The sequence below is a fragment of the Rhamphochromis longiceps genome, linkage group LG20 (genome assembly GCF_057381845.1).
Source record: "Rhamphochromis longiceps isolate RC_006_pf linkage group LG20, R_longiceps_female_GT1.1, whole genome shotgun sequence".
NCBI classification, from domain to species: Eukaryota; Metazoa; Chordata; class Actinopteri; order Cichliformes; family Cichlidae; genus Rhamphochromis; species Rhamphochromis longiceps.
Window position 1 is genome coordinate 9,624,074 of NC_140576.1, and position 24,321 is coordinate 9,648,394.

The 24,321-nt window shown below is 39.4% G+C and overlaps 1 protein-coding gene across 3 annotated transcripts in view; it reads left to right on the forward strand.

The window, feature by feature from the left end:
- nphp4 (nephronophthisis 4) overlaps positions 1-24,321 on the forward strand; it is a 184,374-nt gene that overhangs the window by 151,130 nt on the left and 8,923 nt on the right. For all 3 annotated transcript variants that reach the window (XM_085394895.1, XM_085394896.1, XM_085394897.1), the window contains 8 exons: positions 2,702-2,836; positions 5,099-5,298; positions 6,714-6,919; positions 15,139-15,328; positions 16,006-16,089; positions 21,335-21,491; positions 22,033-22,103; positions 22,914-22,999. In XM_085394895.1, coding sequence (XP_085251021.1) covers positions 2,702-2,836; positions 5,099-5,298; positions 6,714-6,919; positions 15,139-15,328; positions 16,006-16,089; positions 21,335-21,491; positions 22,033-22,103; positions 22,914-22,999 — 1,129 coding nt within the window. The remainder of the gene's footprint in view (positions 1-2,701; positions 2,837-5,098; positions 5,299-6,713; positions 6,920-15,138; positions 15,329-16,005; positions 16,090-21,334; positions 21,492-22,032; positions 22,104-22,913; positions 23,000-24,321) is intronic.

Consider the following 24,321-nt stretch of genomic DNA (forward strand, 5'->3'; position numbering starts at 1 on the left):
TTTGGAGAAACTGTAATATTGACCATCATTCAGTGTCCTGCTACAAGTGCACCATGAAGCACTTATTTATCCACTTGCCTGTTAAAAAGAGGGAAAAGTTATGTTTTTGCCATCCTGGAAACAAAAAGAGGACACAATTACAGCAGGTTGAATACTCCCGGGACTGTTTTTTCCAAACTGTCAACTGAGCTATTCAAACTATCCTGAACATAGAGCGGATGTGATGACAAGACTAATACAGTGAGAGATCTTTTTTTTCTTTATCTAAGAATTCTTTAGAATAAGGTTGTGTAAATCTGTGGCCAGTCCCCATTCCAGAAATACTGGCAGATAGTTCCAGGTGATATTTAACTGCTCTGTGTTCACGTGTCTTACTTCATCACTGACACCCAGCACTCAGCCAAACCAGACAGAGGCCAACAAACCCATCCATCAGCATCGTGTTGCCAGCTTTTTGTGTCCAGACCTTTCTGGCAATTTCAGGCCACTAATTACCACTGTAGGCTTGTCTGCATGTATTGATCTTCCCTCAACTGTCACTGGAATGTTTTCACTTTGGCAGCACCGACAGTGAAAAATGCGTTGTTTTGCACGTGACTTTAAAGAGAACTTAAATCTGTTTGTCGTTGTTTTATCGTAAACATAGAGGATATGTCCTCAGACCTTTCTTTTTAGCCTCCAGAGAAACAATAAGAGATGACTGTGCTTGCATGCCTTTGTTGTGCTCCTGATACAGTTCTAAGCACATAACATGTGATTAACTGAAAACAAAGAAAAAAAAATCTCCAAAATTGTTATTGTAGCATTAAAAAAAACTTGACTGATAAAATATTGACTTCATAAATAAAGTGTGCAGTACATCTTAAATGTTGGAGAAAAATTGCAGTAGCCTTATCTGCAAGTCACTGCTATTGTAGGTTTTGTAGTATTGTGAGATATCTCGAGTAAGTTTCTTTATTGGCACAGTTTTTTGTGCCATGAACGAAGGTTATTCACAAGGAGGACCGTTATTTTATTTACTATATCCCAGCTCTTGGCGATATGGGACAAACACAACAACTTTTAAAGAGTGGAGATGCATTTTACGTTGAATTTGTTGCGCAAAGGAGAAGAATGTGAGTGTAAACACAATGCTAATCTCTTCTATTCACAGCCTGTTGTATGCATACCCCAACCAGCCAAAGCTTGCTTTTCAGCAGGACAGAGATGAACTATGCTTGCTTGCAGCAATAAACATAATGGTGGAAACGTTTCCTACTGCTGCTGTGACATTTTATGTAATACTAAAAAATTAAGCACAATATAGAAATAATGATGCAATTATTAAAAAAAAAAAAGAATGCCACAACTAGCTCAAATAAATGCTAAATGAAAAGTGACAGACATGAAATGTAACACGCTGTCTGACAAAATACTTCATAGAGGGAGTTAATGAGTATACCCTGATGCTGCAGCACTAATGACATTTCGTTTTATACACAGTAGTAAATCACCAGGTTGAATCATAGAGAGTTTGTAAAAGATGGACAGTATGGGTGTGTTGCACAGACACAGATACCTGCTGATTAGTGCTAAGTAACACCACATATGTTATCAGGGGGTTCAGTTCAATGTGTCAAATTAGTGGAGGTGACAGCTAGCAGGCAGCTAATGGCCTGTGTCAGCATCCACCTGTCATTCAAACAGACCATACCACCAATAAGGCACAACTTTAGCTTTAATACCTTAATTAAACACCACCCTTACAGTAGTTTTGAAGAGGTAATTAAGAGTTAACACAAACAGTTTTTTCTTTATAAACTTGGGCATTTTAACATCATTGTCTGTGACTGGGATCTGGGATCGACTCGGCCACTCCAAAAACATCTACATCATTTGACTGGACAGAGTAGCGTATCTCAAAATATTCAGAGCTCCATCTCTTGGAAAGTATCATGCAATCTTTCTGTATTTCAGAGCCAGATGACTTTTGAGCAAAAATCTCCCTTTATGAGCTTTGGCTAAGGATGACATAACTGCAGCTTTCTGCACAGCTGCCAGACTGTGGAGGATCCTGCCTTGAGAGGTTCTCAGCAATCCAGAGACACTACAGCAGTCTCATACAACCGTTTGCTGCTAAATAGTGACTTGTTCTGTACTCCTTTAATTCCTATAATTCTGATTTATTTGAGCTTTATTCAATAAGCCTTAATCTCACCAGTGTTGCCAAATTCATCTGGAGATTTTTAAAGGTTGATAATTTCTTGTCAGCTTTTGCAAAATATTGATGTTATACTTTCATGCCTCTTGCAAGACATTGCACTATATACTCTATGTTTCAGGTGTTCAAAAAGGTATTTCTGGGTTCCTATGTTACATAAGAACTGAGATATCAGTTGAAATATGTTTTTTTTAAACGTAAAACTTTCATTGAAACAGTTGTTACGTATAGTTGTTTCACTGTTGCATAATAAATTGAAAAACAGTGTATGTACACAATGCCATTTGAATGCCATGACAGTAGATAAAGCAAGTGTTAAAAATGTAAGAGATAATAGTGAAGGTGAAGGTCAGCACAGATGGAGCTGGTCTCACAATGACTGTACAGCCCTCCTTTTTTAGTTAATAACTGGGTTGCTAGTTAGAGTTACTGAATCAAAGTTCTTTCAAAGGTGTTTCGTATGTCAGTATATAGAACTAAAAGCTGCTGTTTGTCCTAAAGGGTGCCCTGCAGACTCTGGCAGAAAGAGGCCAGCAGACGTGATGCAGTCTCTCTTGCATATCATCACGCCTTGTGAAGTCACCAGCGGTTTCAGTGGAGGAAGTCTGTCCAGCAGGAACATCCTCCAGCTCAATGGCAAGCATTTTATTCCACAACACACCGCATTTTGCTTTTGTTTGTTTTTTTCTTCCTGTTTTTCTCTGTTTAGAGTTCTGTGCATGTCTAAGCACATGTAGGTTACTGAGTATTTTATGCCACAGAGTAATTAGTGTCTTTTATTTTGGCAGTGACCATGTTTGTGCCTTGATCAGCTCAACCAGATCTATTTCACATTCTCTCTTGGCTGCACCACAGAACCACTCAATTTTCAAACTAATTGAGCTTACAGAAGCGTCTCTGGTGGCTAGCCACAGTCCTGTTTGTGTTTTATGTGTGTGTGTGTGTGTGTGTGTGTGTGTGTGTGTGTGTGTGTGTGTGTGTGTGTGTGTGTGTGTGTGTGTGTGTGTGTGTATGCACACTCCAAGTAAAGGCAGAAACACACTGGGGAAACCAATTTTTTCCTCAATTACACAAACCATCACGAGTCAACTGGTATGTGATTCCTAAATTTGTCCTCAAATGTGAATGACTGGCACACACACACGCGCGCACACACACACGGATAAAAAAACAGATTAAAAGCAAGCTGCAAATCAGCCAGTTGCTTAGAATAGTATAAAGAATTTCATCACACTTCTTAAAACATTTGCTTCGTGCACACCACATACTGATACACAAAGACACTCTAATGCGTTTGGAGGTAGCAGCAAACATTTTGTGTATATAAAATATGTTTCATAATTAATTCATGAACAGGTTCGCCTAACATGTATTCCACAAACTGTTGCAATCATGTATTCACAGCTCTTGTTACTGTGCAAACACAGTCTGTTCACTGCTTGCTCACAGTCTTACCTTTATCGCACCTCTCTAACTACCGCAACCTCTCCGACTCCTCTTGTCTCTCCTAAATTGAACTCTTCTCCACCTTCTTGTGCCATTTAAACACTTTCAGCGCAATAATTGCTTTCACTGGAGTCCAGTCAGCCAGTTAACAGTAAGCACCTGTGAACAGAGCAGCTGCACTGTGGTGTGTGTGTGTGTGTGTGTGCGTGCGTGCGTGCGTGCGTGCGTGTGTGTGTGTGTGTGCGTGTGCGTGCGTGCGTGCGTGCGCGCGCGTGCGTGCGTGCGTGCGTGCGTGCGTGCGTGTATCTCACCATCCCTGTCCCACTTCTGCCTGCCCGTGGCTGTGAAGGAACCAGTATAGCTGGACACTATCAGGTTAGGTGACTGTCAGGCCAGTGCCTCTTTGATAACGACACTGGTTCAGAGAAGAACAGTGATAGTGGGAGTAGAAAACAGAAAGGGAGTCAGATATCCCATCAGGCTGTTATTTATCAAAGTGACACAGCAAATACAAGTAATTTCAGAGGCACTATGACCAGTGAGGTGATGTATATCTAACAACAAATGCAATGCAAAACCCGAAGCATTACAAGGAGTACAAAATAAAGCAGAAGAATAGTTTTCAGAGGATCCTGAAAACCATCTGATGAATGCTTAAGGAATTAATCCAAGTCTAATGTCTGATGCATTCCAATTACCATAGGTAATATTCTTGAAGAGCTTAAATAAACTACTTTACATAAACCTCATGTCTTCTTTCTGTCATTCTCTCTTTTCCCCCCCTCGGTCTCCCCATTTCTCACCCTCACTTCCTGATGTACTACTTGCTTTTTTTCTTCGCACTGAAAACAGCCCATTTCTGTTTAAGATTTGTGGCCAATTTCAGTCAGTCTGGGTTTATCTTCCCATTGCTGCGATGCGAGCTCCATCACTTGGCTCCAAACCGAATGTTGGAAGAGTAAAGCTGTTCTAGATAACAAAAATATGGTTTAAGCAGCTCTCACTTAAAGTTTGTTAATGTCTGAGTGTTATTCAAAGTGCAGGATTAGGCAAATTCTCGTGTAAACAGTCGGGTAATTTGCATGATCCAGTCCAAATGAGGATGGATTATTTGGTGACTGGTAGATGAATTTGATATTTTAATTAGGTGTTTTAGTCCTTGAAGAGTACACATGACCGTGGAGGTGAAAGATAATTTAGGAGGAGAGAGTGAGTTTGTTTTCCCAGCAGCAGGGCTTTGGCCCAGTTGTAGCGGTGCCAGTTGTTTGACTGGACTGTTTTCTGTAAACAAGCTGTTCTTTCTTGTGTTCCAACAATACTTTAATTTGTCAGCGCTTCTCTCTTGTGGACATTTGGAGGGGTTTTAGAACATATGGTCAAAATGGCTAAGAGATTAGACTCCACTCTGTTCAGTAAATATATTCATGATTGCAGCTTGTTTCTACTTCACAGCGAGGAACACTGCACAAGCAGACAGACTGCCGATAAATGAGGATCGGGTGCCATTGTTCCGACGCGGGATCAGAGCTGACGGTGTCGTGCCCAAGGAGAACAGCCTAAACAAACCTGATGACAGTGACCGAAAGCTGAAGTGCATGGCTGCAGTGCGCGAGCGGGAGGCCAGCGAAGATGCTAAAACGGCAAAGGTTGCGGTGAGGTCAAACATTGCACTTTAAGTCCACAGTGAGCCAAAAATAGCTCCTATCTAAAGCTGAGCTGCAATAATCTGTCCCTCTGAGTCTTCTTCACTGATATCTGAGAAAGACAACAGAGGCACAACAACAGCCTGCTTTCTTGCTCCGAAACATGTCTCAGAGTTCTCCTCACAGTCACAAAAGCACAGGAGGTTAAAGGGCACGCTGTCAGGATAGGTTGTAACACATACACAAGACTGATATGACACTTGTCATGAGCATAGTCTTAAGGGATGGTTGGAACTGTTAAGTCATCTTTAATGCAGCTTTAACATCCTAGGTCCATAATGAAGACATTTAACATCATGATGTCTTTGTTAGAAGAACTTGACTTTAACTAACTGTTTGTGACAACTTGCATTTTTTTCACCCATGAGTGCAGGCTTTTTCTTCTTGTGGTAAGACCTTGTGATCTGCTTGTTTCACAGCTTTGTAACAGCTATTACAATTTGGAATATAACTCAATCCTGTTCGCGTCACTGGAACCATATTTTTTGAGTTCTTTCTTCAAATTCAATTTGGATTTAACTTTCTTTCTGGGCTCAACCGTCATTTGACCAGGTTGATGCTGGGGATCATTTTAGAGGACTAAACCCGTGGAAAATTTCAATATTGTGTTTTGGCAAGCTGAAGTTCAGGTCTTTAATTTATTTTTTTGGACCAATTTACTAACGGGCATTATGAGCTTTATAAAAGTTTTTACATTAAATTTATAATGGCATATTTGTCAGGGATGAAAAAAACATCTTTTCCATCAGCTTTGGAATTTTTTTTTTTTTTTTTACCAGTTTAATGTTTGAGAATAAACATCAATTACAATGATCAGTTCTCAGTGTTATAGCACTGATAAAAGTCTGGATCTATCTCATTTCGCTTAAGAAAATATAAACTGATTTTGAAAAGGTCATTGGCTCCAAAGGAATGTTTGCCTGCTCTGAAAGCATTCTTTAAAGCTTGTACACATCTATGACATGTAATCATAGGCTATTCAGTCGAGCGTTCTTTTCTTTCTTATCAGAAATGTCATGTTTAAAAACTCTGTTTTACTGCAACCTTGGGATCATTTTTTAAATGTCATCAGTTATGGTAACATTGGACTCAAAATGACTGCTGTGATCTGGGAAAATGCAAAAGTCAGTGTAAAGAGTTGGGAGACTTTAAACTGTGCAAAAGTTTAGGTAAAGTGAGTGAGTACACCTTATGTTGGTTAGGATATTTCTTTTTAACAAAAATGATGTGTATGCAAACTTCAGCACGCAAGGTAGATCAAAAATGAAGTCCCTCTCTGTCAACTGCGTTGGTAATAATTATGGTAGTTTGCAGCCGAGTGCTGAATTGTTTTTTAGCCTTTTGCTATTTTTCTTTGGTAACAGGCTCAGTCTAAAAAAGCCCAGCTGGCCAATCCCAGTGAAGCCAAGAGCAAAGCAGAGAGCATCGCCAACATGCTGAGCCAGGCCATCACCACCCAGCACCTGCTTTATGCTAGCCTGGGCTCTGCAGAGTACATGGAGTTTGTCCTTAAGAATCCATTTAATGTGCCACAGACGGTCACCATTCACAGCGATGACCCTGAGCTAAGGTGAGATCCTGTAAACTGTGAGCTGTCTGTGAGGTGGTGTCAGACTAATGTCCTATTTTTAACCCTTTATGTGCTGCCATAATTATATTTCCCACTCTCATAGACCAAAAAGCTCGTGTTTCAATCTTTAAAATTAAATGGATTTTACAAGTTTATAGGTTTGCCCCTGTTCTAGCACACCAACTGTGAACATGTGTTTTCTATACTGTATGTGTTTTCGATTATCAAACTATAACTAGCCTTGCTCCACCGTGAAACTGTGTTCACACTTTCTGAATGTGTTTCCGTAGGTGACAGTAAAGCTCTGGAGATGATGTTTTTGGAACCTATTTACATGCTGCTTTAGGAAATGATGCTTTGTGTTCACACTTGACACTCCTCACTGTGAAACACATCCCATCCAAAAGGGTACACACATTTAGGCTATCCACCTATCCCTTAAACATTTACGTCATCAGCATTAGTATCAGATACTGCCGTTATTACCACGTGGTGAGGGCAGAAAAATTTGAGATATGAGCCATCATTAACAAAGAGGAAGAAAGAAGATGGCCTTCTACACCCTTTTTAAAAATCTTAATTGATGGCTTCAAGTCTGTTGTGTATAAAAGGTAACAAGTGGTGTGCTGAATCCTTATTCCTTCATATTATCATCATTAGGGCGTAATTAATTGCAAATGCCATCCCTACACTCTTTTCATAGACTTGTGATTGTCTTTGTCTTGGTAATATTTTTCAACTATCAGTGTGGTTCAAATTATTATTTTTAATGTCTTTTTTTCAGCACACATTTTTACTTGCCATGGTATGAAAATTACAGCTGACACTCATGGCATTAATGATGACTTGAGTTATTTAAGTGTTGCAGTAAAACCATGCATAATGCACCATGAACAAGCATGCACAAAACCGGGACAGTTTGATAAAAAATATGCTTTTTGCTTTTTTTGAATTGAAACTTTTTTTCCTCAAACACAGGCTTTAATCTGTGTCTACAAATTATACCTATCCGGCATAAAATTATGACCACCTGCTCAATATTGCATTGGTCCTTCTACTGTGCCAAAACAGCCTTCATCTGTCGATGCATCTCCACTGGCACCTGAAGGTGTCCTGTGGTATCTGGCACCAAGATGTTAGCAATAGATCCTTTTAGTTGAGAGGTGGGAACTCCATGGATCAGACTTGTTTTATCCAGCACGTCCCACAGATGCTCGACTGGATTGAGATCCTGTGAATTTGGAGACTAAGTCAACACCTCAATCTCATTTTGCTTCTCAAACCATTCTTTTACTTTGTGGCAGGGAACATTATCCTGCTGAAAGATGCCACGGACATAAGAGAATACTGTTTCCATGAAAGGGTGTCCATGCTCTCTGGTAATGCTTAGGTAGGTGGTGTGTGTCAAAGTAACATCCACATGGACGGCAAGACCCAAGGTTTGCCAGCAGAACACTGCCCAAAGTATCACACTGCGTCCGATGGCTTGCCTTATTCCCATACTGCACAAACTTGGCCATCCACATGATGCAAAAGAAAACATGATTCGTCAGACCAGACCACCTTCTTTCATTGCTCTGTGGTCCAGTTTTGATGGTCATGTGCCCATTGTTGGTGCTTGTGCTGTTGGACTGGCATCAGCATGGGCACCCGGACTGGTCTGCAGCTATGCAACCCAATACGCAACATAGAATAGAATGGAACAGACCTTTATTGTCGTGTACTTCAACAACGAAATAGGTGCCCCATGCTCCGTGCAAAAGTAAAATATAAATAGTAAGACAGCAGGAATAAGTAGCAAACAAAAGAAATATGTACAGCTAAGAAGAATATATACAAAACAAGAGAAAGGCACACATTGGAGAACAAAGTGCTTGGAAGCAATGCAACAGGACATGTCTGAGTGTAGAGTCTCTGTGTTAGTGGCCTGAGTGATTAGGGTTATTTAGAACACAGTTTAGAGTGGTGAGGTGGGTGGGAATAAACCGTGATTCACTGTAAATTCTGGCATCTTTCTGACAGCCAACATTAACTTTTTTGGCAATTTGAGCATATAGCTCGTCTGCTGGATCGGACCACACAGGCCAGCCTTTGCTCTTCAAACTCAAATTCTTATGCTCGTCCATTTTTCTTGCTTCTAACACATCAGACAAAATGAGGACTTTAGATTTTGCAAACATTAATCAAATCTTGCATGGTTTCGGATACCTTACAGTGCTTGTAATGTGCCAAAATACCACTTGATCATTTTGAGGTGAGAGCAAATTTCATAAGTGTTATGATTTTTTTGCAGTAGATACTGCCAAAGATAGTTTAGTTACAATGAAACCAGAGCAGGATGTAAAAGTGGGGGGAAAAAGCAAGCTTTACTTCAAAAATAACAAGGTCCTAAAAGCAGGTAAGGCATGAGGTGCAAAAAAGTTTTCTGGAAAGCAACGGCAAAGAGCACAGAAGCAATCTGGCAGAGTAGCAGTTGCGAGCTTAGGGTATATATCCTGCAGGGTTGATTAGTGAAGTGGCTCCTGGTGATCAGAGGCCAGGGAAGATCAGGTGATGCAGGCAGGAAAGCAGGGCAGGTGAGAGTGGCGAGTCTGAAGAGGGAGAAGATGGTTTTGTAAGAAGATGAAAACCAGACTGAATGAATGACTACATGAAAGAAATAAAGGCAGAAAAGAAAAACTATGACAGCTGCTGGCTGCCATGTTTCTGATTTGACTATCTTTATCAAGATCATCTGTTAATGTACGGAACAAAACATGATTGCATGCTTACCCTCTTTATATGTTTCATAAAAGCTCGTGTTGCTTATGAAGCATTTTAAGACATTTATTTCTTATGTAGTTGGGGGAGAAAAACCTCCTAAACGTGAACCTAAATCTGAAAATTGTTTCCTGTGAAGAAATTTAAAGCAACCAAATTGTGATGCAACTCGAAATGTTTTAAGAATGATTAAGAATCTCATCATCCAAAAGCTGTTGTTAATTAGGTATATACACAGTTATATGTGTAAATATGCTTCTAAAAGGGTGATACGTCAACAATGGGAAGATTATGTGATAAATTCATGAAGAGGTTTGATTGTGTGACTGTGTATTTTTTGCAGGTCTGAGTCACATATTGCTCACTGATTTGAAATGATGCATGTACGTGTAGGTGTGTGCTGGTGTGCGGGTTTTCATCTATTACATTTTTAGGACTTGAAATTGGGTTTTTTACATCAGTGGGCATTCTCTGTACATGCATTATCATGTTAGCCTGATCCAGTTGCTTCCGGTTTGGGGTGAAGTTTGGAGCAGTTGCTGCATTGTTGGCCACAGTAATATATCAGTAAGGTTAGCTGGATTATTCATTATAAGCAAGATTAAATAATGGGCAGTCTTTTGCACAAGACATGGGATGTGATTATTGCAATGATAATAAGATGAGCATTGCATGATTATAAAGACTTTTTGGCTTGACTCTTTACTTTCAGAGGTACTGCAGGCACTTTAGTCTGAGGAAGTTATTATAATTATATTAACAGTGTTTGCTGCACTGTCCTAAAATGTATTAAAGATAATTAATTTCATTATTAAGATGCTTATGTGTTTAATTTGCTGGGCACTTGTTGCCACCCCTCCTTTCTGCTTTTTGCAATTTCAACCCTATTGTGTGAATCTCACGCAGGTGCTCTGTTTTACATAACTTAACATCGACCAGGTCTCCACATTACTACATTTGCTAATTATACATAATGATGATCTCTGCCAGTGTCTGTGTTCTGCCGGAGAAAAAAGAACCCATTTTTCTGACCACATTTCAGTTGTTTTATCAAAAAAGTTAAAAATCTAAAGTTTTCAGTGTAGTGCATTACATTATGTTTTAACATTTCACAGTTTCTCATGTACGTAAGCACCTTTCAACCTCTCCTTTCCAAAACTCTGACAGTATTTGAATGTGTTGACTTCATGTCTAATTACACACCCTAATCACCCAAATCTCAACAGGTTCTCCTGAGTTACATTCAGCACAGCACAAGTCTGACCTACAGTACGTGCAGTCACTTCAACAGATCTACAGTATTATGATGCACTGACATAGTTATATATACTGCAGTGGATAACCTGTAACTTGTAATTCTTGGAGGATGGGGGATGAGAGAATCATGACGATCATCTGCTTTGTTACAGTAAGATAACAGTGACATCATTCACACCACTGGTTTCTATGGTAAATGTTTGGTAGATGTTGAGATCATTTCTAAATATAGCTGTGAAATCATTAACATAAGATAAGATCTTAACAACAATCAGCACTTTACTATTACAGGAGTCCTGTTTTTAGTCTCGAATGCTTCCACTTTGCCCTGCAGTTATGGTTACAGCTGACTGAGGAATATCAAGAAAGTTTAAAGTTAAAAGGACAGGAATTTTACTACTAATTGTTGCATCAGTGGCATTTTTACATTGCCATGATGCTGTTTAGAATGACACCTTCATTTGGTCTTAAAAATCCTATCTCAGTCAATCTCTAATTAAGGGGACTGGCTTTGACTTTAGTGTATGTCTAGACCACAGAACACCACCATATTTCTGGGTGTAACAAACAATGTTGCGTAATTTCATGTCTGTCTGGCCATGAAAAAATAATATTTTTATTCCTTCCACAGCACAATCACTTGACACAGAGGCACACATTATGTTCGAGAGATGCTAAATACCCTCTTTAATCTGCCCATAGCAGCCATTATGGCTGATGTTTCCTGAATCACCCATTCTGGTGTTTGTTTCCTTCAGTTAGCATCATAGTTAATCCCCTCTCTTTGAGTCTTTTGTTAGTGATTCTGCTCATGCCTGAGCTTGGATTAGGATATATCACATTGATCAACAAATGCTGCAGTGCGCTCTGGATGACTCATTATGGCATTAGCCCGGCCACCGGGCCTAGCAGGTCTAATTGAGAGTCATCAATCCCTGCATCTGTCCTCTTGCTGGCTTAGCACTCTGTTAGTTTATTCATTTCTTGATGAGACGATGTGACACTTTACACCAAACCGTCTGTCACCTCTACCAAGAGCCCTGAAATGTGTAAATTAACGAGCAAGCGCCAGCATTGGATGCGCTTTTCCTGCAGCCCCTTTTTATGAAACAAATGCATAGTGCACTATGCAAGGCACTGCTAATGACACATTTTCATTTTATAAAACTGGTATTTAATCATAGATAAGCAGCGCTGTGATATGGATTATTGTAATGTACATGTGAATGCTGTTTCCACAGACACAAGAGGGAAATTTATATAAAATCAATATTAACTGGGTTCATTTCAGTCGTTTGTGTTCTTTAACATGTTGCAGGAAATACTGGACTGTCACATAGTTTTGTTGCAAGTTCTGTCCTTAATGTTATTTGGAAACGGAAATCTGATTGATAAATTTGTTTTCTTTGACAGATCTTAAACTCTTTGTTCACACACAAAAAAAACACCTTTCCCACAAGCTGCTCTTTTAGGATGACGGTTCTTAGAAAGTAATCTATATAGTTAGTATTGCTGCATTCATTGTGTTAGTATGATTTGTCTTCAGTACAAATAACAGCCTGTCATAGGCTAACACAAATGTATACACTGTATACACTTTCTATACACAGGAATTAGGACATAAAAAACAAGACACATTAATATAAGGTGAACCAGATGCTGGAAGTAATCACAAACTTTAAATGCTACAGGAAAGCTTCATGGATGAAATATAGTTTGATGACAAATTACAAAGAATTGGTGCCCTCATCTTTTACCCATATACTGTTTAATGTATATAACAGCCAATACAGTTTTCCTTAACTGTGAGGTTAAGTATTACTCACAGTAGTCCTCTTTAGTGTCTTTAAAGGGACGGAAGGTGTACAAAAACAACAACACTGGCCTGAATGACCGTGTTTTCCCGCACTCTATGAATTGCAGTTTGGCCATTGCACTGGAGTTACTCTGCACCTACTTCCTTGTTTATATTGTGGCCAAATAATTGACAAGGAGCTTTCTTGAAAATGTAAACCGGTCCCCGGGTCAGCTCTTTGTTCTGCAGGAGCAAACAAGAAAAAAACAAGTTTAACCTTTCACCGAAATTTGAGCGTCAGACTTTGAAAGGAGAGTACTTAGTGGCAGGCTAGGCTAGCTGTGGCTTTGATGTTTGCAGTGGTTTCAAGCCCAGAGGCTCCTCTTGACATGGAGGAAAGGTTTGCTACCTGTTGCCATCCATTTTCATGGCTACTTTTCACACTTGGCCTCACAGAGCCCAGCGTGAGCCAAGACTGGTGGCTAACAGAGACAGAAAGAATTCTGCTTCATCCAACTGCTTTCTATCTCATTACTTTTCACGCTGTCATTATCCATGTTCCTCTCTGCTTTCTCGACCCTTCTCTCCTGCTGTCCTTTTAATAATCGTCTTCGTTTTATTCCTTCTCCCTTTTTACTCTCAACCTGTTTTTCCTCATTACCTCATTCCATTTTTCTATTTTTTTTAAAGGCGTTATCAGCCTGTGGTCTTTGTTTGAGGCTCAGGTGGACAAACACTGCCGGGATGAGCCGGAGGCAAAATCCTTTATTTCAAGTGCACAGGTGGGAATAGCCAAATAATTTTCATAGAATAGCCTGTTGCATCTCTCCTTAATGTTAGCGAGGTGGGGCCCTGAAAAATTCATAAACTCACTCTCCTATTGAGAGACATTTCCCTCTCCATGCCTGTGGCTTGAAACCTTTGAAGTTTAAACCAGCACTCCTCTTTATGCATTTGTGTGTGAAATTTTTGCATTCAAGGGAAGAGGAAAGCATAGAGGCAGACCTCCCTTGGTTGGAATGTGTTATCTGCGCCTGACTTTTCTCCCTGGAAATCCATTTGTTGAGGAGTAGAAGGGAGACTTTCACTGAGCCCTGTACACCTTTCCCCCTGTCTACTGTTGATAATTAAAAGCAACGAATTGTGTGCAAGCGGTGTAACTCTTGGCTGTGAAATTTTGGTCACTTGCACTGCAGTGAAATTTACATTGCGAGATTCAGGTTGTAAGTGTGAGAGGTCAGTATTATTTTTTCTGTTTAGCTCAGAAAGTGAAGGGGGGTGAACGTTTAGTGCTCTGTGGGATTTATATGCAAATAGGTGTCTTAACGGTGCGGTCAGTATGTAAAGGATCTTTGGTTCTTCTCTCTCTTTTTTACTTTTGCCTTGAAACGAGTCTCAGATCATTATGCTAGCATATATGCATGCACGCTCTGTTCCCCAAAGTTTTCGTACTTATCTAAGCACTCTGTTTAAGGAATTTTTTTTTTATTATTATTTCTATCTCTGTAATACGTCACTGAGAGCAGATATGCCTAATATGGTCATCTCAGGCACACAGCTCTTGAACCAACCGCGTGCTGTTTGGACCTTCTGTTTGCAAGGGGCAGCCAATCAGAACAAATCTGGCTTAAAGGGAGTGTGATCTTAATGGTAAAGCTAAATTGTCGTTAAAATGAAGGACTGCCCCAGGGCCTGGTTTTAGATAAATTTAGCTTTTCTGGGGGAAACTATGAATCATGCAAAGCTATTCTTGTTCAATCCAAGACTAAAATTATGGAGCTGGAAATGAGCACATTAGTTCCACTATAAATATATTTCCCCTGTCACCTAGAATAATCTACAGAAGGACATAAAATTGTCAGAGTGGAGTATTATTGGGGGCTTGAAGTCAGTTTTTTTAAGGTTGAAAAATTTGTATTCTTGGTCTGTCACTGTTCTGACCTCGATCTTCCTATCTCTATGAACTGGATATTGCTTCACTTGTGTGCTGTGGGATTTGTGGGTGGTTGTTACAATGCTCTCCAATCGCTTGGTCTGGCCACTCTTGAAAAAGACGGCTTTATCTAGATGAGACATTTACTTCAATAATTAAAAAATACAATAATTACAATAGTTTAAAAAGTGATGGCGGTTGACTCTAAATATACAATCAAATGACAACTTAATGCTTCTTCTTCTCTACATTAATTTTTTGCACCTGATTTTAGTTGAATCTTCAGCATAGGGTTTATTCTTCTATATTCCTCTCGGCACAATCTCGTCATAGCTTGTAATAAACGCTGTAGTATTCTGCAATGAGGGATCTTGTCCACGTAACAAGTCCAGCTCTGATCCCCTGATGGATCTCTTTAAAAATATGTAAGAGCCTCCTTTCATCTCAATTGTGGCCTTTAATCTTTTCATCCAGTGTCATCACAAACACTGAGGAGTGGCGTTACTTCAAAGCGCTAACCAGAACTCCTACCCCGCTGGAGGAAAACATGTTCCACTCGGAGCAGGGTGCTCCAGGTCCTAGGGTTTACCTCCGGCCCAAAGAGAGCCTCCACGTGCCCCTGAAATACCAAAGCTTCCTCTGCGACCACACCATGGCCCTTCAGGTATGGTGCAGAATAAAGGTGCACTCTCACAGCATGTTTTATAAAGTGTGAACTTGCTCTGTAAGGAAAAACCACATTCTTGGATTGGTAACTATTTCTGGCTGCAGGATGTTAGACAAAATTAGATATATTTTTTTTAATCAGTTGTTTTTCTTGAGTCCTTTAAATGTTTAGATTTGTCTTACAGTAAGAAGCAGTCACCACATTTTTATCACTACAGATGAACGATCAAAGTAACTTGTGTGAACCTATAAAAAAATCTTCTTTCATATACTGATCTCATGTCATTTAAAAAAAATGGGAGTAAGAGGTGGAGCATGATGAAAGTTTATGTAACAGTCGTATAAATGTCAGTACACCTCAAGGTTTCTGTAACCAAAGCCGACCTATTTCAAGGGCACGTTTTACACACATAAAGCCAACCCAGTCTTTGTAGTTAATTGGATGCCAGAAGTACAGTTCAAAATAAATGTCATTTAGATTGGCTGCGCTCTTATCTTCTTCTAGATGAAGGTAGTTTTTAAACCCTTTGGTTATATTCTGCTTATCGTGATTGTATACAGTTTTCTTACTGGATGTGCAAATGCAATTTTTCTTTGTGCTCTTTTGCTATGTTTTTTTTGGGGTAGATGTTCATTTTTGATAACAAATGTGGGCTTCTTATCAAATCCTCACAGGGACCAAGCCTGAAGGCTACAGCCAGAGGTTCCCAGGTGGCCAAGAAGAATCTGTCCAATATTATTGCTGCCAAAACTATCAAGGTACAGAATGTGTTACTTATGCTTTAAACCATTTTTATATTATATATCTGAAGTCTTTTGCCTCTCAGTCCCTGATTTGTTTTTCTTCAGGCTGAATTTAAAGTGCAGAGTGCATCTGCTCTTCACTTTGCACTTTAATGTAAATGTTTCTCTGCCGTAACGCAAGCTTTAGAACTGAGATCTACACTTTTTCCCATATTTGGCTATATAAACTGATCATTTGATTCAGGTGAGCTGAGAAAGATGAAAGTGCCTTAAACGCGACATATATTATAAAGCTTGTGATTAGAGATGTACCGATCCGATATTAAGTATCGGTATCGGTCCGATACTGACCTAAATTACTGGATCGGATATCGGAGAGAAATAAAAAATGTAATCCGATCCATTAAATATCAAAAAAGCAGCTCACATAACTTGCGACATGGCGTAGCTCGGCTCATAACTGAGCAGTATGCGTCACGTGATAGAGCGGCGGTGGCATGCGAGATCTGTTGTCTGGTTCAGCATTTGGTGCCTCGCTACCAAACTGGCATTTCATCCCAAAGTTATCCCAGAGAGAAGTAAAGCAAGTGTGTAATCTCTAAATGTTTGTGAAGCATTCCAGCGTTAAGCTTGCCAACCGATATATGGAGCGACTGCCTCTTCTCTCTCCCTCCCTCTCCTGCTGCTACTTCAATCATGAAACTGATCAATGATCAGCTGATCGGCTTTTCTGTCAGTCCGTCTCTCTTGTTTGTTTATCGCCCACTTCGCGCCAGAAAGAGGAAACCAGCGGCTGACCAACAGCAGCACGTTTAAGATTGATAATCTGTTGTTAGAATTTATTTAATATTACTTTGTACACCACGATCTTTTTCTACTTAGCTGATGGCTGGTAACTGTGCAGGGGCGGATCTAGCAAAGTTTAGCCAGGGGGGCCGATAGGGCATGAACAGGGAAAAGGGGGCACAAAGACATACTTTTCTTATTCTCATTTAAAATGTCTAGTTTTTAATAATGAATTATCTGAACCTTACACCCAAAGTTTTAATCTGATGTAAAAAGTATAGAAGTCCATTACTGTATATAGTAACTATTAAGTCTAATATACCCTAGTAAGCTAGTACTTTTGCCTTTGGGAAAGTACCATGTGTGCAGTCTGCAGTTCTGTTGAAGAAAGATGTTGAATCTATTTAAGTATTCTTGAAAAATAATTTATTTCTGTGCATTTTTCTTTTCACACTGCATCAAATTAAAGTTGATTACGTCGATTAAGCATCATGAGGTGGAGGGTGGGGGGTGGTTCCTTATTTATTATTATTTTTTTGCTGGGAGTTTGCAACCATATTAATTTAGGTTGCTTACTCTTTAAAATACCAGAATAGGGAGGATGGAGTAGGTTTAAGTTTATTAGATTGATCAGTATTGCTGAACTATGAAATATTTTGGGTGCAGTGTATTTTTTGCATACAGGTATAACAGAATAGCTTTAGTGTTTGCTTGTTTTGTTAAACTGGAATTTGAACTTATACAAAATGCAGCAAGATATTAAAAAAACAGTTTTAATTAAAAAAACACACTATATCGGATTTATATCGGTATCGGCCGATATCCAAATTTATGGTATTGGTATTGGACATAAAAAAGTGGTATCGTGCCATCTCTACTTGTGATTGCAGTTTAGTTGGGTTAACCTCCTGCTAGATCCCAAAGTCTAACAACATCCACTGTACCCGCACTCCCAGACAACTCTCTGAGGAGTGGCAGTGCACCGCCTCCTCCCTCCTCTCCTCTCCTATTCTTTCCTGCACAGTCACAGCACAGACCCAAAGAACACTTTGAAGTGTCGACTATTAAAAAAGTTAGGCTAGCCAGACAAGATTGTCAAGCAAAATTATATGCTGAAAATCACTTTTATCTTACTGAACATTGTTTATCTTCTCCAACTGGCAAATGTCAGGGTGGAGAGTTAAACTATCCCAGGCTAGACAACAGCTTGACACGTCTGGTTAATCTACTTTAAATGAACCATGCATATACAGTATTACTCTGAAGTTATTTGACAGTATTAAGAACTTATTCAGCTGTTTATAATATGTAAGATGGTTAGAGGAGGGAGAAACACTGTGAACAGGCTTGTTGGGCTGTACTATAGATAAGTCCTCCACATCACCACGTGAAAGAATATTCTTTGTGCTGCAGTTGTCACTAAAATTAAATGCTGTTTCTTATGGAATTCATTAAAACGAAACTTAAGGCTTCTTGTTAAATACTGGAGCTTAAATCTCACGTTATTGGAATGTAGCCTGAATGTGCTGAAAAACAATATATTCATCACCTCTCGCTAACCTGCAGGACCTTACAATAATCCTGTTGTTGGTGTAGAGTACAGTACCCAGAAGCTCTCACATTGCACAAGCTGATGAAATATTTGCCAGTCTGCCAAGCGTGCGTGTGTGTGTCTGCCTGCAGTTTGTGCGTATTGTGTGCCGGTGTCAGCACTGCTGCTCTGAGCAAAAATCCTGTCAGGAGGTCAAAGAGGTCGGGTCTGGATCAAATCTGTGTCTCGCTAAGACTGACAAGTCCCAACAGCAGCGCTGTCAGGATGCCAGCTTTGGCACGGCTGTCAGTCAGCACACATCACCAGAGCCAGATATGGGCCGCTCTTGTAGGTCAGCATTAGCCTGCAAATCTGACGCATCAATGATTTGGACAGCTGCTGTGTGTTTAATGACCAGATTGTGGGAAGTTAACTTCAGAGTGTAGGGCATTCCTCGTGGCTGAAATTTGAGTCTGTTTTAATCAGTTGCTGTAGTGTTCCTTTATTTATTTATTTATTTTGTAATCTTTTTTTTAATTCTAGCACAGCAGGTGGGAATGCAGGAGGTGGGACAGAAACCATTTTTTAAAAGTTTTTAGTTGTTACCTGGGGTGATGCATTAGAATGTAACACATTATTGTGACTGAATTCAGTAATCACTTAACAGTTATTGATCAAAATATTTGGCTTGTGCTATTCAAGTTCTTTCAATCAACTGACCTTATTTTGTGGTAGAGGTTGGCTAAAAATATCAGGATGGTTTATAACCTTTCAGAAATGGAAATCTTTGCAACAAAGTCGACAAATCTATCAGATCTATCAGTCTATCAGATAGACTGATAGATCTGATAGATGTCAATGACAGACATTATGGGACTCCGGTGATCCACGGTGAGAGCCATTAGCCACAGATAGAGATACTGTAACTCAGAGCAGTGGTAAATCTTCCTTTGCCTCAAGAGCTCATCTACAGCTCATCCAGGAGGTCACAAAATAACCAAGAACAACATCTAAAGAGCAGTAGACCTCATTTTTCTCAGTTAAGATAGAGTTCATGATTCAACAATAAGAAAGAGACTGTGCAAAAATGGCTTCCATGGAAGAGTTAAAGGTGAAAACTGCTGACCGAAAAGAAAATCTTGATGATCTCCAAGACTTTTGGGAACTAATAGAGTAATCAGACAAAAGCTGAACTTTTGGAAGGTTTGCACATCATTACATCTGGCAAAAAACTAACACAGAATTTCATAAAAAGAGCACAAAAGAAATGCCATACCAACAGTCAAACATGGTGGTGGTAGTGTGATGGGCTGGACCTGCTTTGCTGCTTCAGGACGCCTTGTTGTAATTGATGGAACCATGAATTTTGCTCTCTGCTCTCTGTTCATGCCCTGCAGCTCAAGTATACAAGTCCACCTCTGATTGGACCTAAAAAACTAAAATGAAGGTTTTTAAGTGGCGTAGTCCTGATTAAAATCATATTGAAGTGTTTTTGAATGTTCTTAAACAGGCTGTTCATGCTTGAAAATCCTTCAACGTGGCTGAATTAAAACAATTCTGCAAAGAAGAGTTGGGCCAAAATTCCTCCACAGAGATGTGAAAGACTCATTACCGGTTATCATAAATGTTCGATTGCAGTTCTTCCTGCCAAGAACCACTTATTAGGTTTATGGGCAATTACCTTTTCACAAAGGGCCAGGTAGGGTTGGATAACTTTTTTTCTCTTAATAAATGACATCATCCTTTAAAACTGAATTTTGCATTTATTCAGGTTATCTTTGTCTGATATTATTGTTTGATGATATGAAACACTTAAGTGTGACAAATACAAAGACTGTACCCTCCTCTTGTCATATGACTCCACTGTCTCTGAATTGGATAAGTGGTTAAGAGAATAGATGGTTGGATTATCAGACCTACAGTTTGTGGTCCGGCAGCTGTAGCAGAAACTGTCTCCGACAGTGAAGTCACAGCAGCACACACTAGTTTTCCTAAAATATGACGCTTTGTGAGCAGGAATGAGCAATTCCAGTGTGTTTTCATATGCCGCTCTGATGTATGTGCCAGTTATCATATATAACCGTGCAGAATGACTACATGTGTATGAACACATTTGTGTTGATTCAAACAACTCCTGGGGGCTATGTTAATGCAGCAATCTTCAAAGCACATTCAGTCAGTCTGTGGGGGTTTCAGCAGTCAGATTGCAAGCAACTTTTATATTCTAGTGTACAGCTTTCTCCATCATCATAATACTCTCTGGTGAATTTTAATATAAAGTTTCCCCAAGGCTGTTTTTAAAAAGCCTGTATATGTTGTTTAGAAATGAACTGCTTCAGGAAGAAAACATGGCACACAGAGAGAAATCAGGAGGAAAAAGCCCTGTTGAACTAATGAAACCAGTTTGTGCTGTTACTACCTAGTATACACGACCTGGCTATTAATTCCAGTAAGAAATCTGGCAGCGCAGGAGCCCTAGAGGTTTTAAATCAGTCTATTTAACTAATCTTGTTTGGAAGAGAAAATGATTATGTTGAAAGTATTTGCTGTAGCCTGGTTAACTTTGACTTACACAACTACTAGTGAACTTTCCAAAACTTCAGTTGTTTACTTTTAGATTTACCTCTAAACACTAGAACGCGATAGATGAAAGATATGTATTCCTGCTACACAGATTTGTTTTACCAAAGTTTTTCTACGTGTAGTTTTTTTTTGTTTCCAGTACTGGATACCTTCTTTAAATTTCCAGAAACCCCTCTGGTCATACTGCACAACTTACCGTGCATGTAATGTATTTGCAATGCGAGGTAGTAACTTGAAGCTTCTAATGAATCTTAAACTACCTTATGATGCAAAACCTGTTTTAATGCACTGAATATCAGACTATCAGGTGAGGAAGTGACATGCTGCTAATAATGCTGAATTTTCACTTTATCTCCACAGGTTACTTTCAAAGCAGAAGATGGAAAGCCAATGGCCATCTGCCAAGTGAATGTGGAGCCAACGCCCCATGTCGTTGACCAGACTTTCCGACTTTACCACCCCGAGCTCTGTTTCCTTAAAAAGGCCATCCGCCTGCCAGTCTGGCACGACCCTGCAGGTTGTACAGATTACCCTGGCTATCCCCCATGAGCCAAGTATTCCTCGTCCTTCAACTCATATTTCTTGCTTTCTGAACTGTGCTTAAATTAGTCGTTTGCATATATTCCAGTTTTAATCAATATATCAAATGAAGATTAAAATATACATTCAGTTCTCATACTGACTTACTCTCCTGTGTGAGCATAAATGTGAATCACATGTTCACACGCACAAGGCGAAAACAATTTTGACAGCTTATGTGGGAAATGGGAATGAGTAATGTATTCTGCCTTCACTTTATTATGTTTTTACTAAATATCAACAGAAACAACTTTTCAATGTCAGTGCAGTTTCTGTCAACAAAAAGGGTAATAAGAAGAGAGAAGTATCTGGATGCAGAGCAGGAAATGAAAAGCAAGAAATAAAAGTTTAAAATCAAGAAAATGTTTGATTGGCTTTTATGACTGGCTTGATGTTCTGAACTATAATAAAAACAATTTATAGTAAATAGTAAATTGATCTTATATTTGTTTTTTCCTGCCTCTTGTTGGGAAAACCAGCTATCAACCCAGATGCTCATGTTTCTGTCCGCTGCAGTGACCCTAACATCATCTGCCAAACAAGGATGCTGGTGAGTGAATGACATTGGATTTAATTCCTTCTGCAATTAACATACAAATATTAACAGGGTTAATTACTGAACTGATAACTGTTTGAAAGGGAAAGCACTTTATTCTAGCTGCACTGGTCTCTTTGTGTGTTGTCCTCCCTGAGTGTGACCATAGATAAACAGCCAGCCAAACTTCTTTTCAAGAGCCATTAAAGTGAGCGTGCTTGCTCCTTTAATGGCTTCATTCACAGCAATCACATCAAACTGACATCACTGAATTGGAGTGAAACCATAAAGACACACACAAACAACAACAACCTCTTATTAGGTTGTCATGTAATCCTCAGGTAAATATTGTTAAGTGCTAACACAGGACACTACAAGGTAAGTATCCTATAGGTATACAATCTAATATTTACACATTGGAAAATAAGCAGGTCAAAGGCAAACATATGTCTGCATCATTATCTCAGAGACTTCAACAAATCAAGCTACTGCATACTGACAGTGTGAGGATAAAGGCCATCTCATCTCATCATCTCATCTCAAAATGTCACAAAACCATCATCAGCCAGTTCTGTTTGAAGGATTGGATTCAACATAAAGTGTAATTCTTTGAGCTTCCTTCTGACATGTTTGTCTCTTTTTTACAAAACATAATCAGGACAGAACTCTAGCTCATTTTTGATAGATTACAAGCTCTTTTGATAGAAGAAAAGGCTTGCCCTTGTGTCGTGCCTTTACACTATTGTAGTGCCAATGTGGGGTCTTTTTTATTTTTGCCTCTTTTTCCCCTCTACTCTTCCACCTTTTATCTGTTTCTGTCTGTAGGCACCAGGAGAGCCTCAAGATGTGTACTTGAAAGTGCCAGGGAGTCCCAGTCCACACATAAAAATGTTCTTTGTAATGGTTTTCACGTATGTATTATTTACTGGCCAGACACACACACACACACACACGCACAGAGCTTAGCCTGAAGAAGCATTCATCTTTGCAATAATTAAATTGTTCATGCAGGCTTGAATCAATTAACTAATCAGACTGAGGTTTCATGCTCTGGCTGCCTGCAGTTCCACAGTCCATCGTCCAGTTTGCCTAATCTCCATCAGGATTATGCACACCTTGTTTTTAATGTGATATACAAATACTTGTTTTCTATTAAATATCAGAGAGCTGTCGTTTAACTCTGAGGACATGAATATAAAAGCATTTTGCCTCGTTTCACATGATTTCATTGTTTTCCTCATTTTCCTCTGTCACTTAGTGGAAATGATGGATTGCATCATGCATATGCTCATTCACATGCACTCTTTCACACAATATACAATCCTAACCACAGATATGTGCATAGCACTACTAATGGTACTAATGGTTATGTTTAGAACAGGAGTGTCAAACATAAGGACCAGGGGCCAGAATTGGCTCAGCAAAGACTCCAATCTGATCCTCTGGACAGCTTTGGAAAATTTTTCCAGCTGATAAAGACAACCCTTTCAGCCGTGCATAAAGTAATATACAGTATAAACAATTAAATGGCAGAAATGAAACATTATATTTTTGGTTCATTGAGAAAACATTAGCTACCAGAACCTGCACTTTGTTGTCTTATGATAAGATATCTCAGGGATTAAATGTGTAGTTAAACGTCTTTTTGCTGACACAAAGGCTCATTCGTCCGGCCCACTTAAGATCAAAGTAGGCCGTGTGTGGCCCTCGATGTAAGATTAGTTTGACATCTGTGGTTTAGAATCTTTATATTACAACGTGCTTCCATCAAGAAGAGCACATACTGTATAGCTAATTTATTTTACTAATAAAATATATTGCAGAAGACACATTGCTTCTTCATTTCATGTCTAATACTGTCCTCTAATACTGCAGTATAAACCAGTCCCAAGTGCTGTAACACAGTCATTTGGCCCCCTTGCATTAGTGGTTGAGCATTTTTTTAATTTTTCACCCAAGTGTCGAGCAGCCAACCCGATTACCAGCAAATTACACGCAAATACATTTGTGAATTTGATCTGGATTTGATTTCTAACATTTAAAAAAAATATCTGACGATATCACTGTGAAAATATTTTAGCTTCAACCCTCCAGATGACGTGTTTGCCCTCAAAACCCCATATCACTTGAATCCTATTCCAAATAACCACAAACGCTTTATGAGAGCTGTTGTCTCAGAGCAGACCTGAGTAGGTGACTGCATCGCCTCCCACTCTGAGTCAGCTAGGGCCAC